The sequence below is a fragment of the Daphnia pulex genome, chromosome 9, assembly GCF_021134715.1.
Source record: "Daphnia pulex isolate KAP4 chromosome 9, ASM2113471v1".
Lineage (NCBI taxonomy): Eukaryota > Metazoa > Arthropoda > Branchiopoda > Diplostraca > Daphniidae > Daphnia > Daphnia pulex.
The window spans coordinates 7,216,460-7,235,282 of record NC_060025.1 but is presented as its reverse complement, the minus strand read 5'-3'; the positions used below and the strand labels follow the sequence as shown (position 1 = coordinate 7,235,282).

Below are 18,823 nucleotides of genomic sequence, written 5' to 3'. Positions count from 1 at the left end.
TAACCTCGGTCATTAATTACTCCATGGTATGTTTCGCGAAACCAATAAATGAGCTACATTCATTGTAACACATTGCGATGGATATGATTCTTCTTAAGGCATAGTTCCAGTTATAAAAACGATATTGCCAAGACAGTGCTTGAGCTACGACGTTTTCATCTTCACACTGCCAACGACTATAAGAGGCAATTAAATTTTAATATATTGATAATGAAATCATCCCCCCATTCGTCCACTATGATAAATAAACATGATTTTTATCGTGTACATCATGATATCAAGTGGATGAAGTGTAGGCGTGAGTACTCATTTTCAAGATTAAACTCTGGGCAGAGCAGACTAATGTTCAACCAGTTAATCAGAGGAAATAGTATTAACGCGCCGAACTAGGAGAGGTTGAAATCTTCCTGAATTGACTATGCTGCTGCATAGAATATTAATAGATTATCGCTGGGAAAGACGACGGTGGCATTAATGATATATTGAGAATCGCAGAATGACCAAAAAATAATTGCGAATATATCAGATGAAAAAAAGAAACTAATCAAATGCATTAAACAAACAATGTTCATGAGTCAAATCTGGAATACGCTACAAGAATCGGCTACTGTATGTCTAAATCAGAATATAAACAATTATTTCAGCGTTGATATGAATAGAGGGAGAGAGTGCACCTTGTGGACGCATCGTATCGGATTGCGGAACCGCAAACGAAAGTCGTTAATAACGAGTTCATTTCGGTAATTATTTACTCCATCGATATAGTACCGAGAAACAAATAAATGAGCTACATACATTGTAACAAATTGCTACAGAATAGATAACTCTAAAGGCATTGCCCAGTAATAACAATAATATTAATAAGCTAGTGCTTGAGCATTTACATTTTTCATCTTGACCCTTCAAGCGCCTATAAGATTCAATTAAATTTATTCATAAGGTGTTCATACCTGTACACATTCATATCGAGTAGCGAGCGGATGAACACGGTGGATAACACGATCGGAATTGTTTTAACTCCTAAACGTTCTCCTTACCGTAGGACTTTGCAGTATGCACGAAAGGCGTTGAAAACTTGAAACTTGAAAGTTGAAAGCACATGATGGTTAAGTGATCGAACCGCCTATTCTCTTGCGTTAAATTGCTGTCCATAATTTTTAAGGTTAATATTATCATTGAAATAACCTTAATATTTTTAAAGAATACTATGGATGATATGATAACCGTCCATTAAAACGTTAATACTGATATTGTAATGTTAAACTAGCCTACAACTCCTCTAGCTCCGGCTACATCCAATTTGGAGTGTACAAATATCATTCCACAATTTCAAGTTTTTTGTTGGATTGCTGAGGTGGGCTGTTCGACGATGTCATTCCAAATAGCCGAGAGTCAACACGTAATCATTCTCCCAGTCACAAACGGCAATGTGAGTATCAAGGCAGTTTGGCGTGAATTAGACTCTGATATTTTTCGGGTTGCTTTAGTATGTATCAAGATATTGGGATAACAAGGGAATATTTTGAAAATGGTCGGATTTACGGCATACGGCTCTTTGGTTGAGAACAGATATCCAACGCCTTTTCAAGATCCGGTAATCCACTTTCTTCAGAGGTAAAATGATTGCCTCAAGTGATGTTACCTGATGGTGTATTCTGCATTAGTCTTATTTTAAAAGCTAATACAAAGGTAAATGGTGAAAAAAATAAAATCGTTTATCTTATTTCTGCCTAGTGTGATGGCAATCTCAAGTCCGTTTAACAGCAGAAAGCGAGATTATAATAGTCACTTGAGAGGTGAGAAATATAATTTCAAAACTATTTTGTGTAAATCAAGTACTTTAGAAGCCCCTAACGTGTATCAAGTAGGTTGTGTTATTTGAAGCAAGCTTACGCTATTGAGTGAGGTAAAACGTTGAAAGTGAGAAAAGCGATGAATTAGTTTTATGAAATAGCATTTCCAAGTGTTTTTATGTAAACTGACTTTAAGTGGCTTGTTGCTGCTAGCTGCTTATAGTCGAATCACATAAAACGTTTTAATGAATTGCCGGACCTCATGTCACAAACCCGCCTACGGTATATACAGCTGCATAGACTTTCAGTTGTGAATAGAATAAATTATTGAGTACTGAGCCGTACATCCGTTTGCTTTCAACTGAACCTTTTTTTTTCCTTATTTCCTTTGCCCATCTCTGTCTCCTTTCATTTTCGTTTTCTTTACTGCTGAAGAATATGGCGCTCCGCAGTCTATACCACCACGCACTTGGTTAACCTTGCTCTTTTCTTGAATCACACAGGAGGGAAGATGATAGTTTTTTCCATTCCAGTTTTTCACTAAAAGGAAAAATCATTACGAATCAAATTAAATATCCCGTTGTTAATTTTGACTTTGTTTCAATATGCAAATCAACCATTTGAATTTGTGTAAAGCAAACTAGCATGGATATCTTTGTAAGATTTTTTTTAAATTAACAGCCCAAGGCTCAGCGCACTATTAAATGAGGTCTCGAATAAAATATGACTGATAAATGTTATGTACAAGAACCCTGCAGCAGATTTAGATTTGAATTTTTTCATTATAATTTAAGCTCTTCAAAACTGATTTATCTCACGTCATTCCGTAACAAATTGGCCTATAGCTTATATAATAGCTTTTGTACAAAGCAGGCGGCCGGAAGCCGTATACCGTTTTGTTGGTTTTTGTGTAGATTTCTGAATGACTCGAGGCTGTGTTCCGCCGTGTTCAGCAGAGAAAGTAGATAGAGCCTAAACTGTTTTCAGCTGTGTGTATAGCAACGCTCCTATGGCAACGAGGCCAATAGGGAAGAGGCCTGTGCACAGTTACACTATCACCAGCAGCCAATAAGATTCGAGGAGCTTGGATCCAGTGATCCGGGGACTTCCGTTCATGGGAAAACTCCGCCCTATAAGGGGCCGTCCAGCAGATGGATCTCCAACAGCTATCTGGGCGAGAATGGTGAATGAGCTGGACGACACAATTCTCAAATACAACCCCTAAATCGCTACTCCTTCGTAGTCATGATCAGTTTGCTGTTTAAACGATTGATGTGAACAACTCCGATAACGTCCTCCTATTTGTCAAGTGATGCCGCGCTCTATACCTACTCTAACGTGAAATTAATTGTGAATTTGTTTCAAAATCTAACAAGATTTCAGACTTCATACAGTTAGTTGTGCAAGGATAACGTCATCATATTTCGAGTGATATTCCGTAGTTTTCTCATCGGGTCAGCAGACCGAATTTGAAAAAAAAACCGCGGAAAAAATGCCAAGTGGCGTCAGATTGGCTGATCCCGTCGCACTTGGAATCACAACTTGTAGTAATTCTGACGTCAGTTTAAATAACCCCAACAGTTCGATCGACACCTTTTCCTGTGCAAAGCCCCTGGACCTAGCAACCAATACTAAAATTGCGTTGAATGAATCTTTCACCTCGTCGGACGACAGCGTGAAAATGGGCTGCTCGGAGAATATCGACTCGTCAAGTTGTAGCTCCAGCCCAATCACCCGAGACTCTCCAACCGATTTAAGTCGAAAGGAATCATCATCAGGTCTCTCCAATCAGCAACAGCACATGTTACCAGTTCGAGACGACCGGGAAGGCATCAGCAGTCCATCAGTTAACCACAACTTATTCTTTTCCCGCTCAGTCGATCGAATTTCACCGATCGAAGGCTCTCTGCCTGGATTCCGATCTTACAGTGCCAATCACGATCCTCCTGAATTCCAGTCTATGCATTCCGCTCTGCAGATCTGTTCGCCGCAACATGGTCTCCCGAGTTTCCACTACATTCCGCGATTAACGTCTTTCCCGTTGGCGCCTACTTCTTCCAAACATCCGATGGCTCTTTCGTCCCCGGTTGTCGTACCGCCGGCCACCACTCAGAAGTTGGGCAAAACGGTCGAAGCATTTGATATTTCCTCGAAGGTAAATCAGCACGTGCGTCCCGTAGAGATTTCCAAGTCGCCGTCGCTGCTGTTGGAACCGGTGAACACTACGCCGACGGAAGAGAATTCCTCGGTTTCGGCAACACCTCACGGGATCGAAAACATTTTGAATCGACCACTGCCGCGGCCGGCCCTTGTGATGTCGCCGGTGTCTCAACAGTGCCACCAGCAATCGTGTTCGAGTAATACCCCCCAATTCCAGTCATCCTTCCTTGGATTACCAAGGAGCCAAATAGCGTTGGATTTCTCGAGCGGAGTCAACAGCATAGGTCTGCACTCACCGAATTTCTCAGGAATTTACTGGCCGACTTTGCAGTCGTTCATCGATAACCCTGGACTGCAAACGTTAAGAGACCGTTTAAAAAGAAGTAAGTCTTCTTTTCTTAACTTAAATGCAATGCAATTTTGGCTTCCATTGCTAACCTGAATGAATGTTATATTGGCACTAAACAGATGATTCTGAAGAACTCAATTGCCGCTTGGAACAAGATTCAAAGAAGAAACACACGCGGCCAACCTTTAGCGGCCAACAGATCTTCGCCCTGGAGAAAACGTTCGAACAGACGAAATATTTGGCGGGTCCCGAACGAGCGAAACTTGCCTATGGACTCAACATGTCGGAATCTCAAGTCAAGGTAAACTATTAAGTAATCAGAATCTCGATTTAACTTTATTGCTATCACAGATAGTGTTGGATAAAATTTGGAACTGTTCTCTGCTGAAGATTGTTCGTTGTAACTCATTTCATTTTGCATTTTTCAAATAATGGCAGGTTTGGTTTCAAAATCGGCGGACAAAGTGGCGTAAGAAACATGCGGCCGAGTTGGCAACCGCCAAAAAGCGCCAGGAAGAAGCCGAGGTTGTGAACGACGACCTCTTTGATGACGAAGAAATCTACACTGACGATTCGGTTGATGTGAAACAAAAATGAATGTGTACGTAATATACTTGTCGTATTATGCATATATAAATACGTATGATTTAAAAATCGACAAATGGTGTGTGCTGAGGGGATTTTGGAATGGATTCATTATTTTTGCAAAATTCGCTTCTTGTCTAATCTTTTTTATTATTAGTTCATTGCCAAAACCGTACGATTTCAAACTTCTAAGAAAGAAAAAAACTTAAGAATACCCAACTGACCAGTTATGTTCATTTGTATTTAATGTAATCTGTGATTGTAGTAGCCCAATTTTTTTTGTGTTCATTATTTCGGAAGTATACCTATGCGAAAATTTGAGTAGTCTGTTATTACTCTACTCGTGTAAAATGTGCAAATGTCTATGTCTACCACTCTACCCACATATAGTAATAATGTCTTAAAAGCTCTTACAAATTCTTGTTTTTTTTTAATTGTTATAACACGTGAAATAAAAAGTTCAAGAATCCCTAAAAACAGTAAGCTATTGGGTGTTTTTTAAATCTGCATTTCGAACCTTATTTCATTTGTGTATAAATGTTTATTAGCGGAGACATTCAGATATATGGCGATAAAAATAATTTATCCGGATTCAATAATGGCTTGCCTTTGCCCTCATTCTATACAGTAGGCCCATCTTGTTTTTAATAAATAAACATACGAAAAATCACTTTTACTAAAAGGGAAGCGGGAAAAGTTATACGGAGCACAAGAAATAATAATAATGGAAAAGGGGTGACAATTTCTTTTTTTATTTGCAGACAAATATCGTTCAATTAAAATTTCAAACAGAGTGTAATACGGGTTTTGGCGTTGTTATCATTATTATAGCAATATCATCAACCATCATAACGGATAAACGGATTACGCTACAACAGTCAATGGACAATAAACAATAAATATCTAAATAAGCCCAACATATAAACATTTGATTTGGCATTCACTTTCATCAATAAGAGCTCGAAAAGCTTTTACCATCAGGTCATATATCTTCCGAACTCTCAAGGCTCGCCAATGAGAGTTTGTCACCAACATTTAGTATAGCCTATTATTACAAGAAACGAAATTGTTGATTTCAAAAAGCTAAAAAAATATCTTTTCAACTCAAATGGCACAGCAATGTTGTCATTCCTTAGTTCTTTTTTTATCAGACCCCAATAATTTTAGGTACAGAGGCCTATTATTTGAAAACTACGATTCCTAGAGATCATAAAAAGTGATTTTTAAAAATCTATAATCTGCCGTTCATTGCGCAACTTATATACAGAATAAGAAATCTACTTTTACCTATCGAGCTAGGGGGTGTATCATCATGATAAATCTAGTGACAACCAGACACTTTTATTGAAAGACCCGCGCTGTTTGAGGCGCCAGTGCATGACCAAATGATGCCCCAATCGGATTAAGTTTTACAACGCCTGAGCAAACGCGCTAAGTCTGCTGTGCTGTGTGCTCTGCGTGTCGCGCTGAAATAGGTAGCCATATAGCTATACACTCCACCCCGAAACACATCATATATAGTTTCTTTTGACTGTATAGACGCGTTTATTCCGCATGGACACCCCCGAAAGACGAGCGGTATAATCACATTGCTGCTGCTTGCTCTCCCTTATTCCTCCAAACGGAAATTGCCCTCTCAAAAATGCCTCACATATAGGATCACGTCCTTTTATTCATAGCTTTAAAGTTATGGGTTCAACTGTATGTAAAATGCGCTAGCTGTTTATAGTTGTCTCTCACCGTCTTTAAAAATAAAAGATTCTATATAACGTTATCATACAACATCTACGAGGAAAAATTTGAAAATGATATTCGCGCTGTTATAATATAACAGCAGCACATTGTCCCCCAGCATACCCCCCAAAAGGCTAACGTCGTCTATATTAATAAAGGTTATAATAGAGGAAAATCAGATGATGTACGAATGTTTTACAAAAAAGACATATCTATTATATAGAGGTTATTATAACAAAAGGGCTCTCGCATGCATAAAGGAGCGAGGGAGAGACGCGGAGATCGATTATGCTGCTACTTATACCGGACATGTAAGATTGTCAGAGCTGTTTTTATTGCGCTCTGAGCATTATCAATGACTGCACCAAAGAGGAGGGTGCTGTATATATATGTGTGTGTATAGGAGGGGAAGAAGAATATAAGAAGGAGAAATCACAATGGAGTTTCGACGCGTCATGAGGGTTATTGAATGCTATGATACTCCCCTGACAGCTCTATTTAGCTCCATCAAATCTCTCATGGCGGCTGTAATTCACTTAGACCCGGGATTTTTCATGATATAATATCAAAGAGAATTTTTCTTCTCTCGCTGTGTCATGTAAATGGTGAATTAGTGAGATACATACAAATATTTATGGCCGTTGATATATTTAAAAAAAAACGACTACTTATGCGAGTTATTTATACTACGCAGCAGTTGTCGATGAAATATTTTGCACTTCATAACTGTAAGTGGCGGGCGCCCACAAACAGAATTACAACGAAATTTCTCAAACTGTGTGTTTCTATACACTATAACAATTTGAATTTAGCAATTTTTCTATACAAAGATGATTCTTTTTAATCGATTGCTATTTATAAAGGTCGACATCGAATCATATTTCCGCTTCCGCGAATCAAATGATCAAGCGTGAAATTATTAATAGAGGCCGAATTTTCCTCTCCGTCGATTCTTTTTTCCTGGCATATCCCAATTCGGCTCGCCTGAAAGGTAGACGAGAGTGACATAAAAGCTTTCAAATGCTGCTGCTGATGCCTTTTAGCCTTTTCCCCATTTTGTAAAGCACACACAGCTATAGGGCTTAAACCATTTGAATGCCGTTGATAGTTGATGGGCTGTTCATGGGGTCAAAACCGGATGCCGAAAAATGCTCAGTCAAAGTCACATAAAGCCATTGTCACCTATTGAATCCCAGAAATTGAGGTGGGCAAATGGGCAACCGGAAGTTTACCTCATTCAAGATGTCTATTGATCGTGGTCTATAGCGCCTATGATTCTTCTTTGAGTTTCAGTATAGTCCCTCTCCCTCCTCGATAATATAGTCAATCTATACCTTATTATTTGCAAAACGTTCAAGACAATTTCACATATCCGGTCTGAAACTTTTCAAGGTTATATAGCGCTAGATAAAGTGGGTTAACGTTAAAATTCTGCGCTACAAGTTGAGAAAATCTTTGCTCAAAATGTTGGGGCATGTTGATTTGCCGACGGAAGTAGCTATAATAATTATAGCGCGCAAACAAGAAATAGTTTGACATGTGTGGTCTGATTTGCCGTCGGATAATAGAAAAAAATAAAATTGAACAATCAAAATTGCTTCGACTATTTCAGTTTTCTGTATCCGAATAATAAAAATAAGAAATTACTTTGCGCTCTTTTGTGTGGCAGCATATATATTATATAGGCCTGACGTAAACAATTATATTCGTTATTATGTATGATGAAACATGAAAGTTACATTTAGTCTGATCACTTACTGTATAGGCTGCATAGCTATCCGGACCACACTGCCGACAAACGTCAAAGCGAATAAAAATATCTTCCTTCAGCAAGTAAAAAGATAGACCTTTTCCTGTATTTTAGCCTAGATCAATTCAGTAGGCAAAAATATAGTATGTACCCACAGACACCCGCTTGAAATTGCTCTCATTTCCCCCTCACAAATTTCATTTTTATCACTTTAAAGCGGTTGTGATCTCCTTATAAGCCAGATCTCCTGAATTTAAACACACATCTCCCGTATAGAGAGAGCCACGCCCAACCCTTTGAGTTCTCATCCTCCCTCGCGTTGGTTGTGAGGGAGTTTGCGTCCCTATCTGACTTTCTCGCCATTATATCTATACACAAAAAAAAGCACAAATTTACAACTAAAGAGGCTCGAAAGAGAGCGTTTTACTCAGATTGCATTTCAACCTATAATCCCGCAAGATCCGCGGTTACATTGGAAAATTACATTGGAAAACACGAGGCTTTTTTTCAAAAGCTTTGCTGCTTTGCAACCCAAATATCTTTTCCTTTTGTACACATCGACATAGGGATCTAACCGTTATATAGGAAAGAGGAATATAAGCTGCTGATGGCTGGATGGCTGCTGGCTACATCAGTTTAACCGTAATACGTATCGTATAAAGTCGACCATGATAAATTTGAAATATACTCCTCCCCTTCAACCTAGATAGTGTTAGAGATATATACCTCTAACACCAAACAGCTTAAGCCATTGTGTGTTTAGGCTATACTAGTTTGAATTTTAGCTTCGAAACGAACAAATTTTTCGAGAAACTTTTATAGCTCAATTAATATTTAGACTCATTTTCGTGTAGTACACTTTGCTGATTTGAAATTAATTTGCGTTCAACATCGGGAAATTTTATTACATTTAAATGTGAGTGAACAATGAAGAAGGCAGGAACGCTTCTAATAAATGATGTGAGTGTCTAATTTCTGCTTCGTCATTGTTTGCGCATTATAAGTAAACGGAAGCGAAATTTAAAAGCCTCAAAATATGGTATAAACTTGAAAGGAAAAGAAATCAAAATCATGATCTAGCCCATCATGTTACATAATAAATTGAGCGCGGCATTTGAACGCCTCACGTCTTGTATATAAGAGATCTGATCAAATAGATTTGGTATGCACGTGCCCCCCTTTTATATATCAGCCGGGCAATCAGGAAGAGCGCGTCATTCCCCATCGTTCTTTTGTGAGAGCTCCTATTGACAATTGCATGCAGACAAGAGGCTCCGTCACTTAAAGACCTTAGGACTATGTTTGATAGCTAACCAGCAAGCCCTATATCTATCCCTTTTGTCGTTAACCCTTCATTCTCAGTTAGTTGAATAGGCTAACTAGTGACTATATATGACGCCCAAGAGAGAGAGAGACACACGGCTGAAAAGCGAACGAAAAGGCAGAGCTATAGGAGAAAGAAAAGGATTCAAAAGGGTTTATACGAAACGCAAAGGACAAAAAATCAGACAAAAAAAGGATCGTAAATCTTTTCGAGATAAAAGAAAGATAGTATAGGCCTATATTAGCCCACTGCTGGCTATTATCCATGTTCATAGAACTTCCCAGCCCAGCAGGAATTTGGGTATGCAAATGAGTAACGTTTTTTATAGCATATTAGATATTACACCTTTTCATGAAATACATAAAATCATCCTTTTGTTCTGTCTTTCATTCAAAATAAAGTAATTTAGCGCCAATAAGTTTATTCGCTATTTTAAATAGTTCAAATATTAAGGCTATAATCAAGGTGAAATAATATTGTATTCAACAGTTGAATTAAATAGCAGCACACTGTTCTCTTTGTCTCAGTACAAAGAACCGCGTCCATGGATATTGGATAAATATTGACTCTTATGCGTATATTTCTCTGTATATAGCGCTAACTTCTGATTTTCATCTTTGTTCATACTCAAAGTGGGTAAGATGGTGATTTGTCACTATAAATGTCAGTGTTGCCATTAAATGCCGTCAACTTTAGCGCTCCTTTCATGATAGAAATGATCTGCAAGATACAAGGGAGTGTTGCAAGATCCATGAATAGCCCCCCTCTGTCTATAACCTCCCCTCCTTTTCTTTTCAGAAGAGCAGCATTCGCCTTCCACCCTGCTACTACAAATGATAGTGCTCCCCTTTTCCCCTCTTATATATTTTATCGACGAGCGACTAGCTGGGCGGCGAACCATTTCGATATTGGGTTTTTGTTGATGTAAGTTCTATCGCCATTGTGTCTTTGTTGGCACGAGAGGGTGTCATCTATCACTTTGCCAGCCAACTCGACGGCGACTTCACGATACATTTCGGTGTGAAACACACAATTGCGTCCGTCGACTATCAGTTGGCTCCAATTTCTACAACACAAATCAATTCTTTAGTGTAGAACAAAATGGAGCTACTTGTTTTCTATGATCTAACATATTTTTGTTTGCTGGTTCCAGCCAAATCATTCTTTTATGCATTCTGATCCAAAAACCCTATAGCCAAGCCTATAGCGCCCTATGCAATTTTGAAATCAAATTGGCTGGACTATAAAATGCGGCCCACAAACAGCATAATTTTAGTTCATTATTTCAGCTGAGAATTTAGTAATCCCCCCCTACTTGATTTTGAATTATTACTCGGTTCAATCCATCATGGAACTGCTGCGATGAGCAAATCTATTCGACAGGATTATACGGCAAATGATTGTGTGTGTGTGCTGTGTGCTGGCCTACATAGGGAATTTAGTTTCCATAAATTACTTTGGCTCGCTTTGGCTGCTGCTGCTGCTGGATCACTGAACAGCAGATTGCACGGTTGGGATTTCTATATACCATATTGAGGGAGAACCAATTGTAAATGTGATGTACTCATTGCAGGCAGCAAACGGATACATCTATATTGAGGAAGCAGCAGCAGCAGCAGCATGCTGTGTCGTATTATTATTGCCATATGCGGTCGATTACACACACGCGCGCGGCAGATGTACACAGCGGCCACTGAAGAATAACACGAAAAAATAAGGGTATTAGTATACGCAGACTGTCGGCTTACACTGCAAATAAACAATAAATAGACCCATGTGTCAAAGAGAGAGAACTACTTGCGCCTTTCTCCTCTTCGGGCGTCTCATTTGGGAAGGACGAAACGGCACCCACTACGTAAATGATCATACCCCCATTTTATTGTTAATAACGTCCCACAAAGGGAAAGAACGAAACCGGGATGTTCTTGATTAAGATATGATGTGTATGAAGGGATTTGTGATGTATCTTTTATAAACAACAATTCTTTTAAATTCGACGTTTTCTTCTCCTCATGCTGTGTCAAGCTGAGACTTGAATACAGCTAACATGCTTACACCTGCTTGTAACAAAAAGTCATCAGTAATAATTATAGCGGTAACTAAATATAGACCGGATAAAAGTGGTGTTGTGGGTTACATTCCTCATTAGCGGTTTTTCTTATTCGATCTTGTTTAACGGCAAGTTATATAAACTACCGTGCTTTCTATCAAATTACGGATGATATGGTATTGTTCTTTGTGATTCGGAATTTTCACGTCTTTTCTTATTTGCTGTTAAAACAGAATTATTTTGAAAACGGTTGTTAAGTTTTTTCATTTTTTTTTGCCTTTTGCTGGCGAGCTTTTCGCCATCTATTGCATTTTCTAAAAACCCAATTTCAAAATTGCTTGGCGCTAAAAAGTCGGTCTTGACGTTTTTTTTCAAATGATTATTTCGTGTAATTTTATTTTATTCTGTTCTATTCATTTTGTTCCTTCCGAAAAGGAAAACAGATTTCCTTCTTAAAAATCTTTAAAGAGATTAAAAGATTCCTTTCCGGCTCAAGGATCGATTCAAATCGTCGGCCGGCCGCCGGCCAATACGGAACGGTCGTCGTCTCCTCCAACAGCGGCGGCGTCGAGTCTCACATGGCCGGACCGGGTGAGGACTGGACGAGCGCCTGGGTCACGCATCCGCACCTGCAGGAAGGACACCACGCCCCTTCGGTTCCGTCGCTCCAGGGCAGCGTGTTCGTGGCCGCCAACTTCGTCTACGACTACCGCAAGAAATACGGGCTCGATCCGGCCAACGGATGGATGGCCACTCCGGCGGTGGGCTCGATCGCCATCCGGCGAACCACCGACTGGACAACCACCCGCGGATTGTATCCAGTGAGGACTTCGCCCGTTTTTCGTGCGGCCGATCCTTCGATGGAGGTCGGCCCGATGAGCGAAAGAAAGGCGACAGTCCAGACCAAAATGGCCGAAGATCATTACGGCACCTACGAGTTCCGGGCGGCGGATGTCAACCAAAACATCCGCCAGATGAGGGAGAATAAACAGCAACAGCAGCAGCAGCACAGAGTGTCGGTCAGTCACGCGGCCCCGCCTTTACCGACGTCCGTTCCTCCGCCGCTCTACCTGTCGGATGACGACGCCGACGACGGTGAAAGCGACGCCAGCGACGAATCTCCTCCGCAGACGACGGTGGCCGTCGATCGACCGGGTCTGATTGTCAGCGGCCAGCGGATTTGCATCCTGACGGGCCAAGATTCGCCGGCGGCCATCAAGGCCGAGAAAGTCAGTCTCAAGGTGGAATTCCAGCGGAGCTGTCCACTCCGGCGGAGTTTGAGCGATCGGGCACGACCCAAGATGGCGGCGCCGGCCAGTTTTCACGACACGACCCGCCTGACACAAAAGACCCGATCACGCGGATCACTCCACGATCTTTTCGGCTTGTCTGCGCCGGAACCGCTGACGATTCCGGTGACGACGACGACGACCGCTACTCCACCGACACCGCAGTCGCCCAACAACCGGCGCAAAACGATCGTCCGGCCGACTGAGCCACCGCCTCCGCCACCTCCGCCCACTCCGGTTTACGCCGGAGTGTCCATCAAGGTTGGGACGGGACCAGAAAGCCCCGACGACGACACTCCGCCGCCACCACCACCTGTGGCCCCTCCGCGCCGCATTTACCGGCACTCGAAAACGGACAACGACAGTCTACCCCGAGACTCTTTGGCCAGCAACAAGTCGGCCAGCGAGTCGGCCGCATCAGTTCCTGTCACACCTCTTCCGACACCTCTTCCTGGTATCACTTCGTGGGCTGGACGGCCTCTCATCGGACAGGTAAACTATCCTTTTCCTCTCAAACAAATTTCCATATGTACCTTTGAAGGTTCCCCTGACACAACACCAACTGTCGTTTTCTCTTTCGGCAGATGGTGAGCTGGACAGCCTGGTCCGGCCACCAGCATCACCAGCAAGAGTCCGAAGCCTTCGACGCTGCCAAAGAAGATAAACAACCGCCAGCAGCCGGAAATTACTTAGAATTAACTTAACTTAACTTTTAATAGAAAGGAAAAAAGAACTTTAAAAAGGAAATCTATCGGAGAATAATGATTAATTTGGGGCGTTTTTTCCGAATCGCCACAGGATATTTGAAAATCAAATAAATCGCTGTCTTTGTAATGCGTATAACGTTCTTTGTTGTGCAGATCCAACAGAATTTGATATGCAGTTTCGACATATTTTGGGAGATGTTGAAGCCATCATCAAACCTATCCAAAATGATGGCTTTACATCCGATTCCGCGTGCATCTGTCTTGTTGCAACATTCGTTTTGAAAAGAGAGCTGTCACAACACAAAAAAAGAAAACGGACCCGCGTTACTGTCAATCAATCGAGGATTGATATGCCGGGAAATGATTGGCTTTATTTTAAAAAAAAAATTCTCTCTGGATCATTTCTTTTTTCGTTACAATGCAGATTTACTTATATGCCACTCCTTTGTGATGTATGGCCAACTGACTTTGTCTTCTATTGACGAGATGCCTGTTCAATCTCTTGTCAAAACTAGACATGAGACACAGACTAGCCAAAACTTTTCTGCTCTATCTCTCTCTCTTAATCGGAAAGTATGTACTTATAAGAGAATTGAACTTGTTTTTTTCTGTTATAGTTACGCTCTGCGTTCGTTTGAAAACAGCCGCCCAGAAACAACTTATTCGGCACATTGACTTGAAAGAAAATAATCAAAGTATTAATATCAGAACCTTTAATTCGTTCTATATTTCTACTTTCAATAGCGTTTTATTTGTTATTTTAAGGTATAAACTAATCACGATATTTTAGGTAAAAGATTCGTGATTTCGTGAACCCCGCGTATCCCGTTCACCATGGCATCATCCGCATTGAAATCTGCGATTATTCTGCTAATGCTGACTCGAATTTACGATTGTACAACTTATGTTGACGATTTTGAAATCCAAGTCAACAATTTACGAGGAGGTTATGGTACCGATAACAAAACATTACTCCGCGTCGTAATGCTTCATGTGAGCTTATACCAATCATCAGATATTATTATAAACATATTTTTAAAATTGTTCTTGTCGCAATTGTACAATGTATGTATGCATATTTGTGCCACTGCTTCAGCTTCCTCCGTTTTTTGATGTTGTAAGAAACTCCAGTAACCATATCATCAAACTTGGAGGAGTTATCGTTCCAGTTCTACTATGGCTCTCTCGCACCATGAATTTAAAGTAAGTTTTCCATCAAGTGTTTATCTAATAAAATTTTGGATTGTTTGCATGTTGTATGCATTATTCATTGAGCGATATAACCTCATGATTCCATAATTTAAAAAGGCATACATTTATTGCAGATTCGAAATTATACCAGACAACATATACAGCGTCGAGGATAACGCTGCCGGAAAAGGTCTTATGAGCTATATCGTTGAAGGGGTAATAAACGATAAATATCCTGTAGTTTATGTACACGTAGCCTATAATAGGTAACAGTCGATTTGGCCTTCAAAACAAAATTAAAATTGAATGGAAAATTGAATGCTGATAGTTGTTGTATCTCTATACAATGCTCAACAGAAAGTGTTTTCTCTTTTCTTCATTTTTAGAGAGCCGAAATATTATTTGGACCGATCGTTGCGACACACAGCCGTTTCCAGAAACTAAACTACCCTTATCCGCTTGTTAACAGTCATTTTGGTCTTGTCATTCCGATGCCGAGTTCAGAAGTGGACGTCAATGCAGTTTGGAAGCCATTCCAGGGACAGGTCCAACTCCAATTGATGCAGAGATGTGTGTATTTATCAAATGCTAATGTTCAAACGCGTCTTATACAGATCTGGATCTTTTTGGTGGCCTCCATGACGGCAACCATGCTCTGCCTATACGGCATCAGCCATTTCATTGCTGAATTCATGAAGAATTCAGAAAGGAGGAACAATCAAGCTCATTTAGACAAACTTTTTGAAGATATTGGTCGAGCCTTTCAGTATGTCTTTGGAGTTATTTTATCTCAGGGTAATGTAAAAGAGACTGTCTAGGAATTCACATTCTTATTACACCTTAATTTGCATATTGTTCCGCGTCTTTACAGGTCTGCTAGCTCAAGGTGGAACGAGTCGCGATCAAAGGTTGACCATTCGCGTTCTGGCCGGCACTTGGTGCGTCGCTTGTTTCGTTCTGGTGACGGCCTACAGTAGCGTCCTCATCTCATTTGTAACGTCACCTAATTACAAGCCGTTAATTCGATCCGTTCACGACATACCCAAAAACCCACAAATCAAAATCACTGTCAACCAAGGATGGTTACCAGATCGTCTTTTTTCGGTCAGTTCATATAGTTCATCAGTTCATATATATACTACTAGATACTACAACAGTTTATGTCAAAGAACTATATAGCCTACAGCCCTATATTAAGAAATCAACCGTAATATAATTAAATGACCTTAATTCTTTATTTTGCGGACAGAATGCAGACGAAGGTATTTTCAAATATTTGGGAGATCAGCTAAGAAAGGAACCCGACTTACGTTGCAGCGTTACCGAGGAATGTTTGGAGCGAGTACGAAAAGGATTCAGCGCTTATGTCCAAGTAAAACTTCTATCGATATATAAGAAATATTAAGCATATCACACAATTGTTGAATAATTAATAATAAGATATTGTGTCCTCTATACAGGAATATAGAACCGTGCAGTCAAACATCGGCTTGGATTTGAAGAAAACTGGCAAATGCGATTTTACAATCGCAAAGGAACTTTTCTTTAGCCATGCGGCCGGCCTGGCAGTTGCGAAGAATATGGACATTGAACCTTATTCCCGAGGGCAAGTTATCTTTGAATGCAAAGCATTTGAATTTATAAAAAAAAATTAGCGTCATTCTTATTTTAAATTTTCAAGCAGATTGTTAAAGGCTCACGAAGCTGGATTCGTAGCTTTCTGGTTCAAACGAGATATGGTCGATGCGTCCCGTTGTCTGAATCCGATGCGGGATGTGGCCTCAAACAAACAGCGAGTGACACTTGCTGGTTTAAGCGGAGCCTTTGTCGCCCTTGCCTTTGGACTCGCATTGTCCGTGTTATGCTTTTGCGGTGAAGTAATTATCAAGCTTATTTCATCATCACTCAATAAAAGAGTGGTTCACTCCTGTTAACCAATTTTTCATGCATAATTCAATTTCAGTTCATCTGTATGCGATGAAAATGACATATAACAAGCACGCACATTTTATATTCTTTTATTCTTTCACAGATCCCCAAATTTAAGCACTACGCAGACAGACAGAATAATTGTCTGCGCTTATTTTGGGGTTCACATGTATCCTAAATATATCTAATATCTAGAGTCAATGTCTGTTAAAAACCGCCACCATTTTCAACTTATAGCATTTTTGGTGGAAGCCAAATCCTGGTGCACTAAATTATTACTCGGTCTTTACAAAATATACAAATTGTTGTTACGGAATTACCGATTATTGCAACCGTCAAGCACCATCATATACAGCTGTTGCTAATAAATGTATATCACTGGAAAATTCAAATGTAGAACAACATTGATTTTTAAAATTAATTTTGGGGAATAATTTTTCAGGACAGTTTATTTTGGTAGGAAATTGAATGTTTGTAATTTTTCGAAACTGAAATCCTTCTGGTCTATGGTCGTGAATAAGCGAAATTACCGAACGATTGATTTAATGATTAACACCGAACTCCTTGAAACAGAAAACCAACCTGCTGAGCCATTCGCAAACTCGTTTCCGGCATCAGAATTCTGAATGAATCTTCCTGATGATAGCAAAATGAATCAGATTGGTGCGGATCCCGAAGAATTGGGTTTTTCTCTCGATACAGACTTCAAAATAAAAGAAGAAATCCAAGTGGCCTTATGCACTGATCTGAAACAAGCGCAAAATGTCATCGATAAGCAAGCTACGGAGATCCTTCAACTCAAGGCCGATCTTGAGTTAGTAGCTGAGAAAGAAATCGCTCGAAAACACCTGTTGGAAGTGGAGTTTGAAGAGATTGGATTTACAATCAAACTGGAATTCCGCCAAGAGAGAAGCCTTCTACGACTACCAGTACCACCACGTCAACAACGACGGAAGATCCTGACGGTTTGAGTTGTTTTAGTTGCAAGTAAGTCAATCAAATGACGTCATCACATTGTTTTTTTAATTAAATAGAATTGCTAACTTTCAATTACCAGGAATAGGGAAAATGGAATTTATCCTTATCCTGATCTCGCATGCACAAAATACTTTTACTATTGCTCTAATGGAATGGCTTATCTTCAGGTTGGTTTTTTTTTCTTCCATTTTTCTTTTCTTTATGGGTTGATTAAAAATTTATTTGAAATTCCAAAATGAAATCAGGATTGCCCCACTGCTGGTACCATCTTTTACTATGCTCTATGCGCTTGTGAATTTCCAAGAAACGTTCCCGGCTGCGAGGACTACACTGGGGGAGCCGTAAGTGGCCAACGATAAATTTTTGAAGCTTTAATGGAAAATACATAGTTATCCAATAATAAATAAATAATCTGCGTTATGTAGTCGTCTTAGACGCCCTTTACAAGTTAATGACGATTGATTGTTAATTTCAATCAAATGGAGTCTGAAAATAGTTGTTTTTTTTTCTTAAAATAGAGACTACCATAATGGAGACAACTATGTACTACATTGTTGATTGCAGACATTTATATTGTTGATACTGGGGAAATCAATTTTGTTTTAATTTGTAATGAAAACGGTAAAAAAAGCTTCGGAGAGGCGAAAATTGTTGGAGATAAGTATAAGATTTAGAATTTTCGCAAGAACAATTCCATTATTTTGACGTTCTTCTTATTCATTTTTTTTTGTAGTGTATCGTCTAAAGTTAAGGGGTGGGGCTGAGTTTTTTCTCTCACACGATCTCGCGACTTTTATACGACTTGTTCGCCCATCTTTCTTCTTGGGCACCCCTCTTTGAATTCTATTCAACGAGAACAAATCTAAATAAGGTACACACACACTGGCCCCCATTAACATTTATTTATGTGAAGAGAAGCCTATGTTTTCACTAGTGGCGAGTACTTGGGACCTTTGTGGTTCCCTACAGGGCACTGGGATCGCC

At 40.0% G+C, this 18,823-nt stretch overlaps 3 protein-coding genes across 3 annotated transcripts; all 3 read left to right on the top strand.

Moving 5' to 3' along the window:
- The first annotated feature begins 2,981 nt into the window (after window positions 1–2,981).
- On the top strand, window positions 2,982–5,451 carry LOC124202809 (homeobox protein Nkx-6.1-like). The gene is made up of 3 exons (XM_046599235.1): window positions 2,982–4,336; window positions 4,422–4,603; window positions 4,741–5,451. Exons 1-3 carry the CDS (start codon window positions 3,286–3,288, stop codon window positions 4,897–4,899), a joined length of 1,392 nt encoding a protein of 463 aa, XP_046455191.1. The 5' UTR covers window positions 2,982–3,285; the 3' UTR covers window positions 4,900–5,451.
- A 9,124-nt stretch (window positions 5,452–14,575) lies between these two features.
- Window positions 14,576–16,913, top strand: LOC124201663 (ionotropic receptor 93a-like). The gene is made up of 10 exons (XM_046597825.1): window positions 14,576–14,734; window positions 14,838–14,944; window positions 15,067–15,148; window positions 15,319–15,477; window positions 15,547–15,727; window positions 15,804–16,036; window positions 16,182–16,304; window positions 16,393–16,538; window positions 16,617–16,809; window positions 16,896–16,913. Exons 1-10 carry the CDS (start codon window positions 14,576–14,578, stop codon window positions 16,911–16,913), a joined length of 1,401 nt encoding a protein of 466 aa, XP_046453781.1.
- A 598-nt stretch (window positions 16,914–17,511) lies between these two features.
- On the top strand, window positions 17,512–18,523 carry LOC124201662. The gene is made up of 4 exons (XM_046597824.1): window positions 17,512–17,675; window positions 17,732–17,848; window positions 17,919–18,006; window positions 18,085–18,523. The coding sequence occupies exons 1-4, from the start codon at window positions 17,512–17,514 to the stop codon at window positions 18,196–18,198; spliced, it is 483 nt and encodes a 160-aa protein (XP_046453780.1). The 3' UTR covers window positions 18,199–18,523.
- The last annotated feature ends 300 nt before the right edge of the window (window positions 18,524–18,823 follow it).